The 18470-nt window shown below is 51.6% G+C and overlaps 2 protein-coding genes across 2 annotated transcripts in view; both read left to right on the top strand.

The window, feature by feature from the left end:
• The window catches only part of LOC116510208 (short transient receptor potential channel 2-like), a 35868-nt gene extending 29874 nt beyond the window's left edge, over positions 1-5994 (top strand). The window contains exons 15-19 of the mRNA XM_032219678.1: positions 873-1065; positions 2078-2205; positions 3042-3111; positions 4342-4474; positions 5522-5994. Coding sequence (XP_032075569.1) covers positions 873-1065; positions 2078-2205; positions 3042-3111; positions 4342-4474; positions 5522-5994 — 997 coding nt within the window. The remainder of the gene's footprint in view (positions 1-872; positions 1066-2077; positions 2206-3041; positions 3112-4341; positions 4475-5521) is intronic.
• A 4440-nt stretch (positions 5995-10434) lies between these two features.
• ART1 (ADP-ribosyltransferase 1) lies at positions 10435-15004 on the top strand. Its single transcript, XM_032219677.1, has 3 exons — positions 10435-10485; positions 11358-12102; positions 14958-15004. The coding sequence occupies exons 1-3, from the start codon at positions 10435-10437 to the stop codon at positions 15002-15004; spliced, it is 843 nt and encodes a 280-aa protein (XP_032075568.1).
• Positions 15005-18470: the final 3466 nt, after the last annotated feature.

Here is an 18470-nt window from a genome sequence, read left to right as displayed (position 1 = left end):
TCTATCTATCATCTCTCTCTATATCTATCTATCTATCTATCTATCTATCTATCTATCTATCTATCTATCTATCTATCTATCTATCTATCTATCTATCTATCTATCTATTCTATCTATTCTATCTATCTATCTATCTATTCTATCTATATCTATCTATCTATTCTATCTATATCTATCTATCTATCTATCTATCATCTATCATATCTATCTATCTATCTATCTATCTATCTATCTATCTATCTATCTATCATCTATCTATCATCTTCTATCATCTATCTATCATCTTATCATCTTTTCATCCATTCACCTGTACCTTTACCTCTAATTACCTCCACCTTTATCTACCTCTATTTTTACCTCTACCATCTCCATGAAATTCAGAAACCCTTTGAAGCTTCCAACCCAAATTCCTCCTCCAGTAAAATCAGACCCTCTGAAACCCACCCAAGGCTATAGGACGGGTTTTTGGGGGTGACATTTTGACCTGCCTTCCTTCTTCCGCAAGCCCACCAGGAAGGGGGTCTGGTGTTCTTTCCCCTCTCTGGTTCCCCTCCTAGGAATTGTTAAGAGAAGCCCGAAGAGGAAGGGGCCGGCCGAGGACCCCTCCCCAAAGCTCATTCGGTGGGATTTGAACCGTGGTCTCCGGGCCCACCCAGGGCCCTTCAGCCAGCCACCTGGCATGTTGGAGATCCCCTCTGCCCGTGCTCAGAAGGCCCTTTCCTAGATCCGTCCTTGGCTGCGTTAGGAGAATCAAGGTCTTCGGGGGGGAAAGTCTCCTCGGCTCGGTCCTGGGGGCAGCCCTGCTGGTTACTCACCTGGGTTTGCGGGGAGATGGAACCATGGACCTCCAAGATGACTCTTCTCTCGTGTAGCTTCAACAAGACCTTCCAGTTCCTCTTCTGGACGATGATGGGGATGGAGGAACACAACGTGGTGGACATGCCCGAGTTCTTCGTGGCTGAGATGGTGGGCCAGGTGCTCTACGGGATCTTCACCATCGTCATGGTGGTCGTCCTTCTCAACATGCTCATTGCCATGATCACCAACTCTTTCCAGAAGATCGAGGCGAGTCTTCCTCGGGGGTGGGGTGGGAGCCTGGACTTTATCCAGGGGAGCCCAGGGAGATGGACCTCTGGACCTAAATGCCTCTCTGAAGGCTGAGCAACGGCCATGTTGGCTGAGAATTCAGCTCTAACATTAAACGCGGAGAGTTCGCTCCGGCTGGAGGCTGGAAAGTAAATTTAAAAGGGTGGAGGGGCTTCCCTCCGGAAGCTGTGGGGGCTCCAACACGGGAGGTTTTAAGAAGAGGTTGAACGACTATTTGTTCAATGATATGCTATAACAGTGTTTCTCAACCTTGGGGACTTTAAGTCCTGTGGACTTCAACTCCCAGAATCCCCCAGCCAGCACAGCTGGCTGGGGGATTCTGGGAGTTGAAGTCCACAGGACTTAAAGTCGCCAAGGTTGAGAAACACTGTGCTATATAAGGTTTCCTGCTTGAGCAGGGGGTGGAATACAAGACCTCCAAGGTCCCTGCCAGCTCTGTGATTCCCTTGTTCTGAATGGCCCAGTGATGGTGAACCTTTTCAGCACCAAGTGCCCAAACCGGAAACCCGGAGACCAGCATGCAAATGCCAGATTTTGGGCCATTTTGGCTGTTTTTTGGACCATTTTCAGGCTGTTTTCAGGCCATTTTTGGCCCCCGAAACAGCCGAAAACAGCCTGAAAAAAATGCATGAAAATGACCAAAAAATGGCCTGGAAAACAGCCCCCCAAAACAGCCTGAAAAGACCTGGTATTTTAGGGCGGTTTTCAGGCTGTTTTCCGGTGCTCCGGCATGCCGGAAAACAGAAGCACCTCTGGCGATGGCAGGCGTGCCCACTGAGAGAGCTCTGTGTGCCACCTCTGGCACGCCATGCCATAGGTTCTCCGTTAATGGTCTAGGGTCTCCTGCTTGAGCAAGGGGTTGGACTAGAAGACCTCCAAGGCCCCTCCCATTATTCTGCTACAAACTGAGAGGTTCTCCTCCCCCGTGTCTCATTTATTTACGGGCATCCCACCTCCCTCCTTTCCACAGAACGACGCCGACGTAGAGTGGAAATTTGCACGCTCCAAGCTCTACCTGTCCTTCTTCAGGGAAGGTTTAACGTTGCCGGTTCCCTTCAACATCATCCCGACGCCCAAGTCCATCTTCTACGCCATCCGGTATGGGGGGGGCGCGCGGAAGAGGTCGGCCCGCTCCTCTGAAGCGGTTCCCAGCCCCACGTCTCCCCGGGGGGGGCAGAGAGGCCATGAGCCGCCAGCCACGGTTCCACCACAAAATCGCGGAGGACAAAATCGCACTCGACGAAAGCGCGCATTTGATGTCATCACAGCACGACGAAAACATCGCGCTGTGATCGAAAAATGTAAAAATAAAGCTAAAACCTTACCCTAACCCCCCCAAACCTAACCCTAAACCTAACCCTTAACCTAACCCTAAATCTAACCCTAAACCTAACCGTTAACGTAACGCTAAACCTAACGCTAACCCTTAACCTAACGCTAAACCTAACGCTAACGCTCTAAACCTAACCCTAACCCTTAACCTAACCCTAAACCTAAACCTAACCCTTACCTTTATGTGAATCGGCTTGCTTTAATTTTATTTCAATTTTTAATTTTTTTCGTCGCGCTGTGATGATGTCACATGCGCGCTTTCGTCGAGCGCGATTTTGTCCTCCGCGCTTTTCACGGGTCACGGCCAGCCACAGGGATCAGCTTACCGGCTTGATTCTAGCACAGCCAGGCGTAAGGCAGGGAGCCCTAGGGAGGGGGTCTTTGGGAAGCCCACTTGGCTCACTGTAGCAGAACCTCCGGAGGGGGGGGCTTTGAGGTTAAGAGTGTTCCCCCCTCCCATTGGCATCATGGAAAGGAGCAGCGATGATGCAACCTGTAACCCACCGTCCTGGGGTTCCTTTGGGTGCAAGAAACTCTCCTTCTTGGTCTGGCTCAGAGGCCTCCGTGCCAACTCTTCTCTCTCCCGATTCCTCCCTTCCCAGAGGCTCCTTTCGCTTCATTTGCTGCCACAAAGGAAAGAAGAGCCAGAAATATCCCCCGATCAACACCATTGTAAGTTCCCCTCTAAGGTTTTCCGAAGGCCCATTGGCCGCCTCCTGGGCTCTGAGCACAGGCTCCCACTTAATCTTTACACTCTGAGTTACCCATAAAAGAGAATTGGCATTGCTTTGGCAGCAGTGTGCCTATTGGTATGAGATGAACCCAGGAGCACAACACAGCACACAGCCTTTAGAGCAGTGTTTCTCAACCGTGGCAACTTGAAGATGCCCGGACTTCAACTCCCAGAATTCCCCAGCCAGCATTCGCTGGCTGGGGAATTCTGGGAGTTGAAGTCCGGACATCTTCCAAGTTGCCACGGTTGAGAAACACTGCTTTAGAGAATTAATAGTGGTTTATATACAAATATATGCAGACATACACCTGGTAGGTAAATCTCTTACCACTCAGCTATGGACACAAGGAGAGAAAGGAGATACACGACGAGATAAAACGCCTTCTAATGGCCACCTACATGGCAAATGACTTGTGTGGATCAGAGTCTTAAACTGGCTCTACCTATATTGCTGATTCATCCTCATTGCATCAGCTTGCAGCTTACAACCTTACACCAGTTGGCAGCTATTAATTCCTCATTACCTGACAGAGAATATTTACAGCTCAGGATTGAACTGTGAGGTCCTGGCTGAGTGTGGTGATTTTCCTGGCAGACGTTTCAGGACCCAACTAGGGAACATCGTCCGTGCTAGAAGGGAGAAGGGGTTGTGGAGAGGAGGAGGAGGAGGAGGAGGAGGAGGAGGAGGAGGAGGAGGAGGAGGAGGAGGAGGAGGAGGAGGAGGAGGGAGAAGATTGAGGGGCCTTCGATGCTCTCTGGTGGTCTTCTAACATCATCAGTGCTAGAAGAGAGGAGGAGAGGGAGGTCTGTATGGTCCTTGGTGCTCTCTGAGCTGTGCTTTCTTGCAGACGTTTCATGACCCAACTAGGGAACAGCATCAGTGCTAGAAGGTGGGGGACTTTCTCTCTGCAAGCAGGCTATTTATATATAAACAGAGAGCAAACAAACGAATGCAACCAAGCTCAGAGACCACCAAGAACCCCACAAACTAGTGTGTATGTTTTGTGTAAATCTGAATAAATGAGATAATAATAAAGTTTAGAAAGGAGGGAAGATTCCGGGGGAATGGTTATGCAGGAACTGTATAGAACCCAGAGCTCCTGGCTGGGTTTCCAGCCTGCTTCCGGGGTGCCCATCAAATGAGCTTGCGATGCCCTTGTGCTTCCCAGAGCAACCCCTCGGTGGAAGAGGGGGGCGGCCGGACGGAAACCCGCCTGTCTTATCGGCGCCAGGTGCTGAAGGCTCTGGTGCAGCGCTACATCGACACGGCCAGGAGGGAGCTGGAGGAGAGCCGGAGGAAAGGTGAGGTGGGGGGAGGTCCGGATGGGCTGTGGCTGCACCTGGCTGCTGCTTTGGGGGGTTCGGGGTCCCCTGATTTCGCCCAAGGCTGGAGGCCTGCTTGCTTCTCAGAGAAAAGGCCGCCTGGTCTTCCCTTGGGAGCCTCCAGAGAAGTAAGGAGTAAGGCTGCTCCTCCAAGGGGGGGTGGAGGGTGGGGAGCCCATCCTTTTCCAGATGGGGAGGGGAAGGGGAGGACCCCACGGCCACCCCCACCTGCCCAGCCGACAGCCCCCATCCTCGCTTTCTCCATTGGGCCGTCCTCTCCCCCCCACTCCCCTCCCACCTGCTCCAAGAACGGCTGCCCCAAGGGACCACGCTAGTCCCTGACTTCCGACGGTTCGTTTAGTGACCGTTTGAAGTTACAACAGCACCGGAGAAAGTGACTTATGACCGCTTTTCACACTGCTGCAGAATTCCCCTGGTCACGTGATCAAAATTCACTTGCCAACTGACTCACACTTATGACGGCCGCAGTGCCCTGGGGTGGTGGTGGTGGTCACGTGGCCCCCTTTTGCGACCTTCTGATAAGCAAAGGAGAGTCAGATTCACTTACCAACTGTGTGACTAACTTAACAACTGGAGTGATTCACTTAACAACGGCCTTGTTTAGCTGCAGACATTTTGGTCCCAATTGTGGTCGTTCAGTTCAGTTCAGTTCAGTTCACTTTATTTGTATGCCGCCCTTTTCCCTGGGGGGACTCAGGGCGGCTCACAGTTCAAAAGGGGTGGGGGAAGGACAAACAATTTACAACATAAAGCATATGTCGTAAGTCAAGGACTGCCTGTCTTTCTCCCTTTCCTCTGGGAGAAACGTCCCTTCCTCCGGGACTCAAATGGAGGGACGGTTCTTGGCCGAGGCACCACTCTCTGGGGCGGGGGGGGTGTTGGGTGTCCATAGGTGACCTCTTGTTTGGGGGGGGATTAGCTGGGTGGGGGGGCTGCATCTGGGATGGGAGACGAAGCCTGGGCCTTCTCCAGTGCCCACCACCTCCCTCCTTCTCTCCCTTTCAGATCTGGGGAACCGCCTGACCGAGTTGAACAAGTCGGTGGTGCGTCTCCACGCGGAGATGAAGCACCTCCGGCAGTCGGTGGCCACCGGTGGGGTGGCCTCCAACCCCCTGGACGGGGCCAGCGTGCTGCGCAAGTACATCATGAAGGTGCGCAACAGCTTCCAGAACTACGAGCCCGACATGGGGGGCGACGGCCAGGGCTCCCCCGTGGAGGTGGTGGTGCACCAGGACATTCCCCTCGTCATGGAGGGGGCGCTGCCGTTGCTCCGGGAGGAGAAGGAGGGCCAGGCGGGGGGCCAGGCAGAGGAGGCCGAAACGGGGGCCGGGGTGGAGGAAGAAGTGGGGGGCGAGGCAGAGGAGGAGGTGGTGGACATGTTGGGGGCCGAGGAGGAGGAGGAGGCCGAGCCGGTCATTCCTGACTACGAGGCTCAGGAGGAGACCGAAGACCAGGTAGCTCAGCCAGCAGAATCCTGAGCCGCCAAGTCTTGAAAAACGACGGCCTCCCGGACCACCACAGAAGCCACGTGCTTTGCGAAGTAGCCTTCCTTGGGGGGGGGGACAATCCAGACTCCTTCCCAGAGGTTTTCCTGCCCCCCCCCCCCAAAAGGGATGGGTGCCCTCTTCGACTGCACCGGGACGCCTCCGTAGGAAAGTCCTGCTGTAGTTGTGCTATTCTTGCAAATGCACTTAGAACAGTGTTTCTCAACCTTGGCGACTTTAAGTCCTGTGGACTTCAACTCCCAGAATCCCCCAGCCAGCGCAGCTGCGCTGGCTGGGGGATTCTGGGAGTTGAAGTCCACAGGACTTAAAGTCGCCAAGGTTGAGAAACACTGACTTAGAAGGAGGAGGAGGAGGAGGAGAAGTTGCGTTCTCGCAGTTTATTCTGTTTTTTCTTGCTTCTGAACGGAGGAGGAAGGACAGCTTGGGAGGATCTCCAGCAAATAAATAAATAAAAAACTAACTAACTAAATAAAATAACTGCTCTCCGCTGAGCCTTGCTCATCTCACTGATCTTGCTATAAGCTGTAAGCCACTTAGAGTTGCCTTGAAAATAATAAACAAAGAAATACATACCAAATATTCACCTGTTTTCGGTGCCTCTTTTATTCTTTTGTGCTGTGCAATAAAGTTTGCTCTTTACACGTTACGTATCCAGTCACCACAATATTAAAAAAAAAAGTTGTTGAGACTCTGGATTAAAGGGAGGGCAGAGAAGAGCAACAAGGATCACGAGGGGACTGGAGGCTTAAATAGATGAAGAACGGTTGCAGGAATTTGGGGTATGTCTAGTTCAGTGGTGGGATTCAGCCGGTTCGCACCTATTCGGGAGAACCGGTTGGTAACTTTCTAAGCAGTTGGGAGAACCAATTGTTGGAAGAAATCTCCTTTTGGTTTTTTTCCATTTTACAGGGCTAATCCTGTAAGGAAGGCAGGAAGGAAATATCCTGGTGTTGTTTCTAGCCTAATCTTTATTTACCTGCTTACAGAAACTGCCTTTCCGGTTAACCCTTATTACATTGCAACAGCTCAAGCAACGCGCCCATCAACCTGAGTGATGTTGAGTTGGTCACGTCCACCCAGTCACATGACCACCGAGCCCCACCTACCCAGATGGTCATTAGGGCAGAGAACCGGTTGTTAAATTATTTGAATCCCACCACTGGCCTAGTTGAATGAAAAGAAAGACAAGGGGGTGACATGATAGCATCTTCCAGTACTTGAGGGGCTGTCAGAGGGGGTGAACCTACCCCCCAAAGCCCCTGAAGGCAGATCAAAGAAGCAACGGATGAGAATTAAGCAAGGAGAGAAGCAATCTGGAATTAAGCAGGAATTTCCTGACAGGGAGGACAATTAGCCAGTGGAACGCCTTTTATTTTAGACTTATATACGGCTTCCTAGGGCTTTCAGCCCTCTCTAAGCGGTTTACAGAGTCAGCATATCGCCCCCAACAATCCGGGTCCTCATTTTACCCACCTCGGAAGGATGGAAGGCTGAGTCAACCTTGAGCCGGTGAGATTTGAACCGCTGAACTGCTGATCTAGCAGTCAGCTGAAGTGGCCTCCAGTACTGCACTCTACCCACTGCGCCACCTTGGCTCTTGCCACCAGAGGTTGTGGGTGCTTCATCACTGGAGGCTTTTAAGAAGAAGAGACTGGACGGCTATTTGAAATGGCAGAGGGTTTTCGGCTTGAGCAGGGAGTTGGACTAGAAGACCTCCAAGGTCCCTTCCAGCACTGTTATTCTGCAATTGGATTGGATTGGATTGGATTTATTACATTTATATGCCGCCCTTTTCCCCGAAGGGGACTCAGGGCGGCTCACAATTCAGTCAGGGAAGGGGGTACAGACAGGGGGATAAAAAGACGAACAGAACAATACACAATTTAAAAGCACACAACAACCATACCATTCAAGAAGGGGGGCAGAAGCTCTTTAGCCCCAGGCCTGTCGGAACAGCCAGGTTTTAATGGCTTTGCGGAAGGCCTGGAGGGTGGTGAGGGTTCGAATCTCCACGGGGAGTTCATTCCAGAGGGCCGGAGCAGCCACAGAGAAGGCTCTCCTCCGGGTAGTCGCCAGTCGGCACTGGCCGGCGGATGGAATTCGGAGGAGGCCTAATCTGTGGGATCTAATCGGTCTATTGGAGGTGATTGGCAGCAGGTGGTCTCTCAAGTACCCAGGTCCAATACCATGAAGGGCTTTATAAGTGACGACTAGCTAGACTAATTCTGTATTGGGGGGACAGGATTACAAACCAAGATTCTCATTGACATCTTTGCACACACGGACACCTGTGAATGTGGGGAAATGGAGGCACATGCAGTTTGAGGGAGAAAGACGGTGATGGATTCCGCTTGGAAACAATTAGTACATTAGATGGAGCCAAATCCAAAAATGCTAGCAAATTCCTGGAGGCTTCTTGTTCAGACAAATCACGCGTCACACAGAGATAAAGCACATTTACGAGCCATTGCAAAAAGATGACGTTAAGAAGGAAATAAAAAGACCAGAACAGATCCTCTTCAGCAGCCCACATCCAGATAAGCAGGGATTAACTCCAGACAAACAATCAAGCAGAAAACAATATTCTACTCAAGGAACCATAAAGGAGAAAACCTCACCCTGATCGACATTGTCAGGACAAACTGCAATAGATAAGCAGGGGGCAACACCCACACTCATCCGCATTGAAGATGTTACCCAGTTGGGTCATGAAACATCTGCAAGGAAACCACCAAAGAGCATCAAGGACCCTACAGTTCTCCTCCTTCTTTCTCCTCCAAGGAGAAAAAGCATCAAGGACCTCCCCCCTCCCAATGAAATGTTCTGGAAATGGGGATGCTTTCCTAATGGCATTTGCGCCAGATGTTGGAGGAGTCTATCCAACCACCATAATGAGTCCTTCAGCTGGGGAAACAAACGGAAAACCCACATAGATTAAACTCCCATCGTCCCCGATCTCTGTCCAGATCTGTTGTGCAACCGTTTGGAGCAGGGAATGGGGGGGGGGGGGTCTTAGCTGCACTGCTCTTCTGGTCTTCTTTCCCTTGTCTTGAAAGTTACTCCAGATGTCCTTGTGCACAACAACACCGGTGGGTATAAATAGCCCGGGGGGCAACAAGGGTTTCCAGCAGGGTCTATAAAAGGCACCCTCTGACTCTCCACCTGTCACATTGACGGCCTCCCACAGCTGCAAAGAACCACCCAGGAGGCAAGTGGCAAAGGGCTGGGAGAAGGGAAGCGGACGGAGGCACATAGCCCATCGGCCCCAGCCTGCACAGATAGAGGTAAACATCTCCCCTTCCTTAAGCCCAGTTTGGACCTCCCTGAAAACTCTTTAATTCTCCTCCTCCTCCTCCTCCTCCTTCCTCCTCCTCCTCCTCCTCCTCCTCCTCAGGCTGGGGGGTCTTCTAAGCAGGAGTTAAATGCCAGAGGTCAGCAAAGCCACATTTTGGTATTTGGCAGAATTGCTCAGCCACCTCCATGGGAACGTTGCTTTCCTGAACGGCCGTCTCGCCTTGGGAAGAACCTGGAGGCAATTTTCTCTAATGCAGCCCATAACTGGCATGCCGGCTGAAGAGCAAATCTAACAAATTGCAAACAAAACGGTTGCGGGTCTGTAAGTCTTCAGGTTTGCTGAAGGTGGATGCTCACCTGCGTTGAACCCCGACTTCCAGTAAGACAATCCCCCCCTGACGTTTCCTAGCCTTCCTTGTTGCTGTTTGGAGTTGAACTTTCTGCCTTTCTTCCGGTGGTGCTGCTCAGTTTAACGGGAGAAGGATCCCTGCAGCTCATGGGGATCTGTGGAGGGATCCAGAGTTGGGGTGGGTGGGAAGGGAAAGATCCTGAAAGAGATCTATAAGCCCCCAGATCTCTTTTCTATGTCACAGAGAACCAAGATCATGTGGAGTGTTAGTTCCACCCCTTTATAATGCTTGGTAAGGCCACACTGACCCAAAATACATGAAGTTGGTGAAAAGAAGGACCAGGGGAGACATGATAGCAGCCTTCGGTTATCTGAGGGGCGGCCACAAAGAAGATTTTTTTTTGGGGGGGGGGTGTCGAACTATTCTCCAAAGCACCAGAAGGCCGGACAAGAAGCAACAGATGAAACGATAATAAGGAGAGAAGCAACTTGGAATGAAGGAGAAGCTTTCTAACAGTGAGGACAATTAACCAGTGGAACTGCTTACCACCAGAGGTTGTGAATGCTCCATCACTTGGAGGTTGTTAGGAAGAGATTGGACAGCCATTTCTCTGAAACGGGATAGGTTGCCTCCTGCTTGAGCAGGGGGCTGGACTAGAAGACCTCCAAGGTCCCGTCCAACTCTGTTATTTTGTCCTGTTCTATTCTGGCATTTGAAGGCAGGAATAACGGGAATGATAATCTCTCTTTTGCTTTGAAAGGAGTGAAGAATGAAGCGTCTGGCGCTCTGTTTGACGTGGCTCCTGATGGGGAATGTTCAGGTATGAAGGGAAAGCTTGCAACAGCGAAAGTGCCACCAAAAGCCCTGGAATGTCACTCTTCCAAAATCCATAATGAGGCAACACTTTTATCAGGCCAACTGAAACCGTGCAGGTATTTCGAGGTCCTCAGGAATAATCCACCAGCCCAGGTTGAGTGTAGAATTCTTTAAATCGCCCACCGTGATGTTGTAACGAAGGTTCGAATCTAAAATTGGTGAGATTTGGATTCACATTCCCTGTCAGTCATGGAGAGGGACCTTGGCTGACTCTACACCAGTGGCTTCCAAGCCTTTTTGGGGCCACGCCCCACCTAAGCATCTTTAAAATCCTGATCCCTCCCCCCCCCCCAGGACATGTAATTCTAATTTTACTCAAAACGTGAACTCTGCTCAAGTGGAGGATGCCTAAAAGGCCATTAACCTGGTTTAAACAAGGTTCTAATTGCCCCCATTGAAAATAAATTGCCCCCCTGTGGGGCGTGGGGCCCATGTTGGAAACCACAGCTCTACACCACTGCTTCTCTTTCTCTTCTCTTCTCTTCTCTTCTCTTTTCTTCTCTTCTCTTCTCTTCTCTCTCTTCCCTTCCCTTCCCTTCCCTTCCCTTCTATTCTATATTCTCTTCTCTTCTCTTCCCTTCCCTTCCCTTCCCTTCCCTCTCTCTTCCCTTCCCTTCCCTTCCCTTCCCTTATCTTACCTTATCTCCACTGTAGTCCATTCCATTCCATTCCATTCCATTCCATTCTATTCTATTCTTTCTATTCTTCCCTCCTATTTAAAAACCTTCAATTCAGTAGCGTAAAGTTTACAAAGCCACCAGCCCCATCTGGGCCCTCGTCTTCCTTCCGCCCATTCCTGTCCTTCTCCTGCTCCAGGTCTTTGCTTTCCCCCTCAAAATAAGGAGAGACCTCTTCTCCGTCAAGGAGGTGCTTCTCAACATGGCCGCGGCGTCCTTCGATGACCAGTACAAGGGTTGCGTGGAGTTGATGGAAGCAGAACTGGTGGAGCTGAACCGCACAGAGTTTGCCACCAACAGAGTCTACGCCGACGCCTGGGCAGAGGCGGCCTCCATGTGGAAGGAGAGGAAGGCCTCTTTCTCAGAGTCCTCCACCCTCAAACCAGAGCACGCCATCGCCCTCATGGCCTACACGGTCCAAGGCCGCTTCCACAAGGACTTCAACACAGCCGTGAGGGACGCTGGGCGCACCAGGGACAGCTACCTCAACCACTTCCATTTCAAGGCCTTCCACTTTCTCCTCACCCGAGCCCTCCACCAACTGGGCATCACCGCCGCGCCCCGGTGCCAGAAGGTGTATCGGGGCGTCAGAAACGTCCGCTTCGCTTCCGAGCGCGCCAAACTGGTCCGCTTTGGGCAATTCACCTCGTCCTCGCGGAGCAACGAGAGCGCTCTGCGCTTCGGCACCGACAGCTTCTTCACCATCGAGACCTGCTACGGGGTCAACATCAAGAACTATTCGTTCTTCCCGGGTGAGGAAGAGGTCCTCATCCCTCCCTTTGAGAAGTTCAAGGTGGTCAACTTCACCAAGGGCCAAGAGACCAACTTCATCCATCTTCTCTCGCTGGAAGACGACAGCAACTACAACTGCGTGTTTGTGAAAGGTAGCCGCTAAAACTCCAGATAGATGGGTGGTGATGATGATGATGATGATGATGATGATGATGATGATGATGTCCATTCAGTCCCTCTGGGCCAGGTAGTCTCCCCACATCTCCTGTTCTTGCACTGAGTTTTTCTGTCCTCTGGCCAGTGGCGGCTTTGATGGTGTTCTTGGGTGGCCTAATTTCCTTTGAGTGCCATCTTTTCCAAGCAGTGAATTCCTCTCCAGTGAATTCCCTCACAAGCCATGGCCAGCATAACTGAGAGGCCATTCTCTGATTCTGTCTCCCGGGGACGTGCCTGGTGGTGTTACGGGCTGCCGTTTTTGCCCGTGGGTCTCCTTAGCCCCCCTCTGACCCTGCAGCTCAAACGAGTCGCTTTTCCTCCCCTCTCGGTTTTTTAAGGTCCACCTTTGGCATCAGATAGTGTCACTGATGCGATGAACATGCATTGGACAAAGAGAGACGGGGGAGGACAAGGGGAGCCTGGCATCCAGAGGTGGGTTCCTACCAGTACAGCCCGGTTTGGCGGAATAGGTCGTACCTCGGCCGGACATGTGGCCATACTGGTTCTATCCTGGGTGCTGCCATCTTTAATTTCTGTTCTGCACACGCGCAGAACAAACTTCATTGAAAAAATGTAACCCCCTCTCTTTTTTTTTTAACGGTGTGCGAATGTGCAGACCTTTTAAGTGCAAATGCGCAAATGCGCGGTCACCAATGCTGGCAGGAACCCACTCCTATGCCTACGGAGATTATTCCCAGTCCTCCAGGTTAGGGGTGTCCCAAGGGGGCTTTTTTCTCAAGAGGCAACTGGGCTTCGTTTTTTTTAATGAGCCGAGGTGGCGCAGTGGTTAGGGTGCAGGCCACTTCAGCTGACTGTTATCTGCAGTTCAGCGGTTCAAATCTCACCGGCTCAAGGTTGACTCAGCCTTCCATCCTTCCGAGGTGGGTGAAATGAGGACCCAGACTGTGGGGGTGATATGCTGACTCTGTAAACCGCTTAGAGAGGGCTGAAAGCCCTATGAAGCGGCATATAAGCCTAATTGCTATTGCTATTGCTATTTTCCCTTTGCTTCTTCTCATCAGAGGAGTGGAGCTGAAGAAACCTCAAGAAGAGGAGAAGGAGCTGGGTGGGAAGCAAAAGACACTCAAAGAAACGTCTACGGCAGGGGTCTCCGACCTCGGCCACTCCAAGACTTGTGGACGGCAGCTGGCAGGATTTGCTGGCTCTGCTGCCTGGGGAATTCTGTGAGCTGCAGTCCACAAGTCTTGAAGTGGCCGAGTTCGGAGAGCCTTTTTTTATTATTATTATTTTATTTTATCAATTTCATATATACATTCACAATTATATGATTTCATAACTGTTATTAATAATATGTATTTATAACAATTTTTCCCTGCAGTTGACAATATACTTGAAGATTGCTTTCTTAACATCCCATAGATCCATCTTATCCTACAATGGTCCTACTTCCCTCCCTCCCTCTTTCCTTCCCTCCTTCCTTCCCTCCCTCTTTCCCCTTCCCTCCTTCTCTGCTTCCCTCCTTCCTACCCTCCTTCCTTCCTTCCCTCCTTTCTTTTCTCCTTCTCTCCTTCCTTTCCCCCCTTCCTTTCCTCCTTCCTTCCCCCCTTCCTTCTAAGTTCGGAGAGCCTTGATCTACGGAGATTGTTCTCGGTCCTCTGGGTCACAGTTGCTCCAGATGAGCTTTTTTCCCCCACAAGAGGCAACACTGGACTTTTTTATTTTTCCTTAGAAGACATTTCGCTTCTCTCATTCGGGAAGCTTCTTCAGCTCCCAGCTGGCATGCGGGGGTCCTTGGGGGTGGCAGAGTGGGAGACAACTTAGCAACTGAAGAACAAGGAAGCAGACTGCGGAGCAAGGGAGGAGTAGAGACAAGAGGTTCTCTTGCTGAGCTACTGTAGTCATGGTCCCAGCGTAGACCCTGGGGGTCTCCCCTGAAACAGAGGGGCTCCACAGGGCAGGTGTGTTAACCGTTGCAGGGGTCTTACGCAGGAATTTGGGTACAATGGATTGCAACCGTTTGGGGACTACAGGTGGTCCTTGATTTACAACAGTTCATTTACGTTACAACGTCACGGAAAAAAGTCACTTATGACCAATGTTCACACTTATGACCACTGCAGCATCCTCATGGTTGTGTGATCAAAATTCGAACTCTTTGGAAACTGACTTGTATTTATGACGGTTCCAATGGCCTGGGGGTGGGGGTGTGTCACGTGATCCACTTTTTCGAACTTCTGAAAAGCAAAGTCAGCGAGAAGCCGGATTTGCTTAAAAACCGGTTTGCAGACTTAACTGCAGTGATTCGCTTAACAACTGGGTCAAGCAAGGTTGTAAAATGGGACAAAAAACCACTTAACCAATGTCTCGCTTAGCAACATAAATTTTGGGCTCAGTTGTTGTTGTAAGTCAAGGACCTCCTGTATTTCCCTCCCAGGAGGATCTGTGTTAGGATGCAGGTCAGAATAAGAGAAGGTTGTGCCATTATTCTGTTACTCCACCTGGTCCTTCTCTTCTCTAGGCTAAATACACCCCATTCATGTAGGGAAATCTCAAAGGAGGCTCTCAGTCATCCCGGTCATGGTTAAAGTGAAGTTAGAACTGAAGAAGCTTCTTGGATGAGGCGTGAAATGTTTTCAAAGAAAAAAAGAAAAGAAAGTTCCCTTTCGAAAGGAGGGGGGGGGAGAAGCACCTTTGGGACGATGTAGGTAAAACCCCACTTCTCTGTTGCTCCTCTTCGCTCTCCCAGAATCCTCTGGTGGATATGCAAATGCTCCCAGGAAGGCCAGCAATCTCTTCTCTTTTCACTCTCAAACTTCTTTTCCCTCTGCAGAGAAAAAGTGCCAGATGCGGAAATGCCTCTTCAGGTCAGGTGAGTGAAGGCGGCTCCCCCGCCCCTGTTGGAATTGCTCACCTGGGGCTCCCACCAGCACTGCATGAACCCCCCCCTTCCCCATCCCTTCCCCACCCAAAATGGCTGCCTTTCTCTCATCGCTGTGCGCATCTTTCCCAAGTGCCTGTTCTGGGGCGTTGCCCTGATCTGGGAGTGAGCCGGTGGCTCCCCAAACACAACAAAACCCTCGGTAGCTAAACCAATGTTCCCTTCATTAGGAGTGCCGGCAGCCCTGGCAGAAAGTCTCTCTCTCACCACAGGCTAACAAGTCCCTCCGGCTGGGAGACGAATAGTTGTCTACCCCATCTATTCATCTCCACCGTCTGCCTTTCATCCCCAGAGATAGAGCAGGGCTTCGCTAGCAGCGGTGGCTCTTCCCGAGGACCGGCCCATAGATTTCCACTGCTCTCCTCTCCTCTGCCACACCTATTCATCTTTGCCCCCTGCCTTTTATCCCCAGGGTTAGGGTGGGGTTTCACTAGCAGCAGTGGCTCTTCCGTCCCAAGGACCAGCCCATAGATTTCCACTACTCTCCTCTCCTCTGCCACATCTATTCCTCTGTTTCTGTTTGTTTGTTTGTTTCTGTTTATTAACATTTATAGGCCGCCCTTTTCCCTGAGGGGACTCAGGGCGGCTCACATAAAATCAGGGAGGGGGAAATACAAACAATGACATAGACACATATAATAAAAATAATAAGCAACATACATTCATCATTCGGGAGGGGCGGCTATCCTTGTCCCCAGGCCTGACGGGCTAGCCAGTTCTTAAGGGCTGTGCGGAAGGCCTGGAGGGTGGTGAGGGTTCGAATCTCCACGGGGAGTTCGTTCCAGAGGGTCGGAGCAGCCACCGAGAAGGCTCTCCTCCTTGTAGTTGCCAGCCGGCACTGGCTGGCCGATGGAATACGGAGGAGGCCCAATCTGTGTGATCTAATTGGTCGCAGGGAGGTAATTGGCAGAAGGCGGTCTCTCAAGTATGAGAGTGCCAGCAGCCCTGGCAAAAAGTCTCTCTCTCACCACAGGCTAACAAGTCCCTCCGGCTGGGAGACGAATAGTTGTCTACCCCATCTATTCCTCTCCACCCCCTGCCTTTGATCCCTGGAGATAGAGTGGGGATTCACTAGCAGTGGTGGCTCTTCCGTCCCAAGGACCGGCCCATAGATTTCCACTGCTCTCCTCTCCTCTGCCACACCTATTCATCTCTGCCCCCTGCCTTTTATCCCCAGGGTTAGGGTGGGGTTTCACTAGCAGCAGTGGCTCTTCCGTCCCAAGGACCAGCCCATAGATTTCCACTGCTCTCCTCTCCTCTGCCTTCTGTGCATCCGCGTATCAGGCACTGGGCCCAGCTGTTCCTCCTCTTCCTCATCAGCCCCCTCCAGACCTGGGGGCTATTGACGCTCCCTCCGAAGGCTGATTGACAGCCCAGGCTCCACCTCTGCCTGTCTCTCTGCCAGCTCCATCCCCTCTTCCCCCTCGGAGCTTTCAGGTTGCCTTGAGGCTGATCCTGACTCCCACACCTCCTCCTCCTCCTCCTTCCCCCCTCCTACTTGGCTGCTAGAGGGGCCGGCAGCCGACAGGCCACAACAGGTATACTCTTGTTGGGTAGATCATCAATCACAGGGGAGACACCAACCATCAGGCACTGCAGTGGGAATGGGACGGATGGACTTCAGGACTCTGTCTGGGAAACTCAGCGGTGGCATCCCCTCCTCATCCCCCCCCATTTCCCCTAAAAGCACACGGATGAGGAAACACCTGGGAAGCCATGGGGCAGAGGGATGGCGAGGCCAGTCACACCCTGAGGACCGAAACGGATTCTTACCTCAAGGGAGGAAGAGAGAAGAGGGAGACTGAAACTGGCAGAAAAGCCGCTGTTCCTTCTGCCTGTTACCCCTCCTCTCCCTTGCTGGGAGCCTGGTGAGAGAGTCAGCGGGGGCAGGGAGGGGGCAGTCGGTGTGTGTGTGTGCCGAGCAGGTCTGGAGAAGAACTGGCCAATCCCTGACCAGAAGGTTTGGGGAAGGGTCTGTCCTCATCCCACCCTCCCCACCCATCCCACCCACAAGAGGTGAAACAAAACAGATTCCAGGCCCAGAAGGCTGCCCTTATAAGGGGGGGAGATTAGGGGCAGAGGCTGCTTGGGATGGAGATCATTTGGGGGGGGGGGTTGTCATTGTCTTAGGTGGCAAAGTGCAGTTGGGCAGGCAGGGGGCATCATCTGAACAGGAGCCAGCTTCTCTTCCTTTTTCTGGGCAGGTGGAGGCTGGAGCCCTTTCTCAGCCAAAGACCGAGCCCCTCTCCTCCTCTGGGGTCCCCTCCTTGCTGTGGGGCTCCTTGGACCTCCGGGGTTCCTGTGATTTAACAGCTGGGGAAGGTCTCCCCACCCTTTTCCCGAGGGTGCCAGTCAAGCAGCAGCAGCAGCAGCAGAAGAAGAGGCCGGTTGGCATGGCTTCCGTGGGCCAAGAGGTGGCGCTTCCTTGCTCGATTTTACTAAAGGAGGAGACTTATGGACTTCAACTCCCAGAATTCCCCAGCCAGCCGTGAATGATAGACTTAGAAGGGACCAGAAAGATTCCCCCAGCCCAGTGGTTCTCAACCTGGGCATGCTGACTGGGGAATTCTGGGAGTTGAAGTCCACAGGTCTTAAAGGTGCTGCGGTTGGACACCCCCCGCCCCCCGCTTTAAAGCTTCAAGTGTGCCAATGAGGAAACGGAGAACTCTCTGCCTTCAGAAGAGGCGGCCATGAAAGGCCAGAACTGTTCCTAGAAGAAGCTTCAGGTGATCATCTCCAAAGTGACCGTCCATCATGGTGGTCCTGAAGGGATTTAGCCTGGTCACCCAAAGTCTATACGTGAGAACTGATAGGATGTGAGATGTTGGCCAGGTGCTGGTGTGAAGAAGCCCTGGGTCTTCTGGAAGGGTCCCCCGGGGTCACTCTCTCTGGCCACAATTGTGTAATATTTGTATACTCGACCTGGCTACAGAATTAACCCATTTCCCAGGTTTGGAAATTCAAAGAACCCCAAACTAACCAGCCAGCCCGGAATGGGATGGCCCCCCGGAAAAGGCAAGCCAAGTTGAAGAGACCTGCATCACTCCCAGGTGTTGTGTGAATCCAAGCAGAGATGCTCAGGGAGACTTACTGGGACATTTGGGGGTCTCTGAGCTCGGTTGTTTTCTTGCAGACATTTCGTGACCCAATGAGATAAAATCAATAGTGTTAGAAGGGAGGGGGGGGCTTGCATAGAGGGGGAGGAAAGAGGAGGAGGAGGATTGTTGAGTTCTTGATGCTCTTGGAGAGGGATGGTTTCCTTTTCTTTTTATGTAATATATTTGCAAAGTTAATAAGAGGAAAGTCTTGTAAACTCTTCAGAGAAGTGAAGCTAATTAATAAGATACTGCTGGCAAACTGTTCCTCCCTTTTTGCAGAAAGTTTGCAGAAGGTTTCAAAAGATTA

Source organism: Thamnophis elegans, chromosome 6 (genome assembly GCF_009769535.1).
Source record: "Thamnophis elegans isolate rThaEle1 chromosome 6, rThaEle1.pri, whole genome shotgun sequence".
Lineage (NCBI taxonomy): Eukaryota > Metazoa > Chordata > Lepidosauria > Squamata > Colubridae > Thamnophis > Thamnophis elegans.
Note: the sequence above shows the minus strand (reverse complement) of the source record. Positions and strands in the feature narration are given on the sequence as shown.